Source organism: Pterocles gutturalis, unplaced genomic scaffold, assembly GCF_000699245.1.
Source record: "Pterocles gutturalis isolate BGI_N339 unplaced genomic scaffold, ASM69924v1 scaffold6538, whole genome shotgun sequence".
NCBI classification, from domain to species: Eukaryota; Metazoa; Chordata; class Aves; order Pterocliformes; family Pteroclidae; genus Pterocles; species Pterocles gutturalis.
The window spans coordinates 20,642-24,797 of NW_010125437.1; the positions used below are offsets into that span (position 1 = coordinate 20,642).

The 4,156-nt window shown below is 39.6% G+C and overlaps 1 protein-coding gene across 1 annotated transcript; it reads right to left on the bottom strand.

The window, feature by feature from the left end:
• Positions 1 to 412: 412 nt before the first annotated feature.
• Positions 413 to 4,073, bottom strand: SLC35E3 (solute carrier family 35, member E3). Its single transcript, XM_010078563.1, has 4 exons — positions 3,966 to 4,073; positions 2,330 to 2,488; positions 1,302 to 1,384; positions 413 to 824 (listed from the first exon to the last, which is right to left on the bottom strand). The coding sequence occupies exons 1-4, from the start codon at positions 4,011 to 4,013 to the stop codon at positions 638 to 640; spliced, it is 477 nt and encodes a 158-aa protein (XP_010076865.1). The 5' UTR covers positions 4,014 to 4,073; the 3' UTR covers positions 413 to 637.
• Positions 4,074 to 4,156: the final 83 nt, after the last annotated feature.

Sequence of the window (4,156 nt, forward strand, 5' to 3'; positions counted from 1 at the left end):
CTTCAACTTTTCCAGTATCTCCTCTAGTCTCTCTCCACCTGTAATTTTATCTACTTTCTTCAGCCAAAACTTATCAATGTGTTGAAGCCAAATATATATAAGAAAGTGTACAAGAAATAGGAATGAGCTTGGCAGCCCTTTTTAAAAGTACTAAACAAAATATGTTTCCTCTTCATCCCTCACCAGACAAAAAGGAAGAAGCATCACTACATACCAGAACATCTGCATAAAAGTGCCTCCAAGTTTCTTCAGAACAGTAATACTGGCGTGATCACAAAGACCAGATTCCTCCTCTTTCTCTCTTTCTCTGTATTATAACTGTAGCCATAACAATCTCATTTGGTATGCAAAAAATATAATTACTTCAGTACAATTTCCACAGCAATTTGCAGTGTGCCTTTTTCTCTCTTAAGTTACCATTTAAATTTAATGAAAACAGTAGGACGGAGTGAGATGGCAGAACCGCAGCATTTTACATAATTCAGTTCGTTTGGTTTAGTTACAGAATAAAGATCCTGGCAGTTAAACTAAAACCATAGACCTAAATGAATGAGGCAATTTTGTGCATTCCAGAATCAATGCATATTTAAATACTTCTTTTCCTTCACAATATTATTAATCTCCAGAACCCCTTGCTTTATGGACGCTGAACCAATTTAGTCTTACTGCTTTCCTGCTCGCTAAGCTTGAAGTGGGTGTAAGCTAAAATGCCCAACAATGTGCAGAGAATCCCAAGGCCTTGATTAACAGACAGTGGATCCTTAAATAAGAGGCACCCTCCCAGAAGGGTGATGCAGAACTTGAAATGTCCAAACATGTTATACCTAGACGTCTGTTAAGGATAATAGTAAATATCAGTATTATTTTTTTCTAAAAAGAAACACGTGGGAACTTCATTAATTACACCCAAAGCATGCAATGGTATGTCACATTCACCTCAACTCATGCAACTTTGCCACATCTCTGCGGCTATGAGAACTAACCTCCACCTAAAGCCTTTCACCCACTGTACACTATAAACTAACAGACACGCCAACACTTCCTCAAGGTAGCCAAAGTGTCGGTAAATATTCTTTGTTGGTATGAAGGTCACATGAGTAAGTTAACTGCCATTACCTATACAAACCCTGAACAAAGAAACAAAATACACTAAAACATGAACGTGCTTTTCCAGCTTCATCATTTAAAATAAAGCAGACAAGTTACCAAGCAATTTTCCCCACAGTACATCAATCAGCCCAAATGAATGCTAACATAATTCATCTGGAAATAGGAGAAACAACTAATGTTACAAAGGATACGTGACAGGTGACGTATTTCCAATGATCCAGTAAATGGACAAGTTTACCATAAAGGCTATTACTCCAGACAGCAGTACCATTATCTGTGGATTAATGGACACAGTCAGTAATCTGACACGCTTTCAGCCATTTGTAGATACATTTCAGGTTGCTTAGTTAGTTTCCTTTACTTTCAAATCCAAAATATCAGGTGAGAAAAACATATGGAAAACAAAAATAGAAACAGCTTCAAATCAGTATAGACATGGGGATGCGTATAAGTAGCTTGGGGTATGATGTCCGTAAATATATATGGATATAACCACAAGCCTTTTTTCCTTTACCCTCCGTGAACATTTAAGAGTGATTTAGAAAATCTGGCTACTCGTACACATAGAGGTTGTATTCTTTACCTTTGAGACAAAGTCTTACTTATAGTCACAACAAAAACTATTTTGGAAAAATATCCGATTTTGTTATTGGGAATACTTGCTATCCCATTCATAAATTCCAGTGCTATGAGAAATGACCCATCACTGAGCAGCACGATCAGCAGTGATAAGAATATGCCACTGGCTCTTTTTTGGACAGAAGGATAAAGACAGAAATTATAGCAATCTTTGTGAAAATAAACTAGAAATTCTAGAGAACAACCAATGTTGGCATCCCTTCACAGAAGAGGAGTTGAGAGTGTCAAAAGTGAGCATGCTTATCTCTTTTTTAAGTGGACAGCAAGAGCTGGAACTAGGGCACTTACATATTTTTAATTTAATACACTAGGGAAGCTTCTGGATTTTGTCAGATTTTCCTGTTGTTCAGATGCCCTCTAAATAGAAACAAGAATAAGGAGGTAAATCAATTGACAGAGACTCCTCTGGGAAAAAGTGGGGCAGGCACAACAAGGGTTTTTTTTCTCTTCCACGTGCCCAGCTCATCTCATCAGTCAATGACTGTACAAAAATCTGTTTCACAAAGAAACAAATCTTACTATCAGATTTAACTACATCAATGATGATTATTTAGTTAAATAAAGTCAATAAAAGCCTTACCACAGCAGAAAGCGTCCAGGGCCCAAATATTCCCCCTTCTCCAAAGACTGGCTCAAAGAAGGGTATGATGAACAACAACATAGCCGAGGACATTGGCGCCTGATAGTACAGCAACTGCATAGAGTTTACCTGCAACTCATGCTGCTTAGCTCCTACCCACTAAAACCAAAAGAGAAAGCTGTTAAACATGAGGAAAAAACACCATAAATGGAAAACCTGAGCAAAAGCAAACTGTCTATTAACATAGAGGGAGTCTCATGTGGACAATACTACATAAACAGTTTGTTGAGCATCATCTTCTACCTTTGCCTAACTGGAGACCCATGTGTTTGTCTCTTCTGAGCACACAAGCCACATGAGGAGAAAATCATATGCAGAGGCAGTGAAAAACCCCTGAATGCCTAAACCTTCCTTTTCTCCTAGCCTGGGGGTACAGTTTTATAGTTGAGGAAGAAAATGCCAGCTCCCTTTTCATCTAAAGACAAATCCCAGATCCTGTCTATGAGGGAGCTGAGCACCTCTGCCTAATCAGAGATCTGCTTTTGCTCCTCTCTTCTCATTTTCCTCCACACACAAGCTAACAAAACCAGTAAACATTTGGCTTTCTCATGCCAGTTTATTCCAAATTTACTGGATTTCATTTCAGTATTGACTATAATTGACTATAACTTGGATTTTCAATGCAGCACACTTTAAGAGACAATATTAATTACCTGTGGTTATGAATATAGAGGTTACAGGCAAAAATATGTATCTTTTTGCATCTGAAGAATTATGTTTACTTTAATACTTCATAAATTACATTAATTGGTAACATGGATTCCAGCACACAAACTTGCTAAGTTGGTTTTTTTTTTTTTTAAATTACAGAATAATTTCACTCAGGTACTATCATTTCTCCAGTACACACACCATCACTTAATAGTCACTATGAAGCATCTCTCTCCTCCTCCTGTTCCAAAACAGGACAAGAAACCACTATCTACCATCTTGCACAATACAGCTCAAAGAGCCTCACTTCTTTTGGAGGCACAGTACATCTGTTACAAAGAAATTGACATTGAAATCGATGATGACTATCACATCAACATGACAGGGGACTCTAATTTGGGAGGCTTTTACAGTCACAGCCGATAATGAACTGTTTGTGAGCTGTTAGTACAATGTTACAGGGAAGAGGGCAAAGGCAGTCCTTGGACTTACCTATTTTTTCAACCATAATCAGCCAGAAAGGTTATATTGTGCATATTAATGCAACCTCTACAAAGACACCTCAGACTGTGCAGAGTCAAAATCGAAGAAGGATGCTGATAAAATGTAAACAGCTCAAAGATAAACCATGGGATTAACTGAAGGACTTAGAAAACGTCCTTTATAGGGGAAAGGCTCAAATGCAAGGCACTTGCTTCAGCGAGGAGAAAATCTGTGCACTCTCAAAAGCTGGAATTTTACTGATAAAGCAATCTTTACCAGGGGTTCTGGCAGATTATCACATTTTTTCTAAATAAACCACGGGAATACGGAGGGTTTCCTGGAAGGCAGGGCACTGTTCAAAGGTGATCCACCTGAGGGGACAGCAACTTCAAGCCCAAACACCAACCCTCCCGCCCTCTTCTCCCCCCCAGCCAGTACCCACCACTTGGTAGAGGGAGGTCACCAGGACGCCCAAAGTGGCGAAGGCCATCCCGAGAACGCTGAACTTCACGTCGTAATAAGAGTTGAGGAAAACGCCCAGCGTGATGGGGACCTGTGGAGGAGGAGAGACGGGTTTTAGGACAAGGCCCCGGCCCTCGGCCGTCGCCTCAGGCCGGGCGGGGGAAGAAGAGG

Bases quoted from the DNA above. Each gene is read 5' to 3' on its own strand.
- SLC35E3 (XM_010078563.1), bottom strand. From the start codon at position 4,013: ATGGCCTTCGCCACTTTGGGCGTCCTGGTGACCTCCCTCTACCAAGTG. The intron at 1,385-2,329 runs GTAAGGCTTTTA...ATTAATCCACAG, and splicing joins CCTGGACGCTTTCTGCTGTG to ATAATGGTACTGCTGTCTGG. The intron at 825-1,301 runs GTATCCTTTGTA...ACAGACGTCTAG, and splicing joins GGAAATACGTCACCTGTCAC to GTATAACATGTTTGGACATT.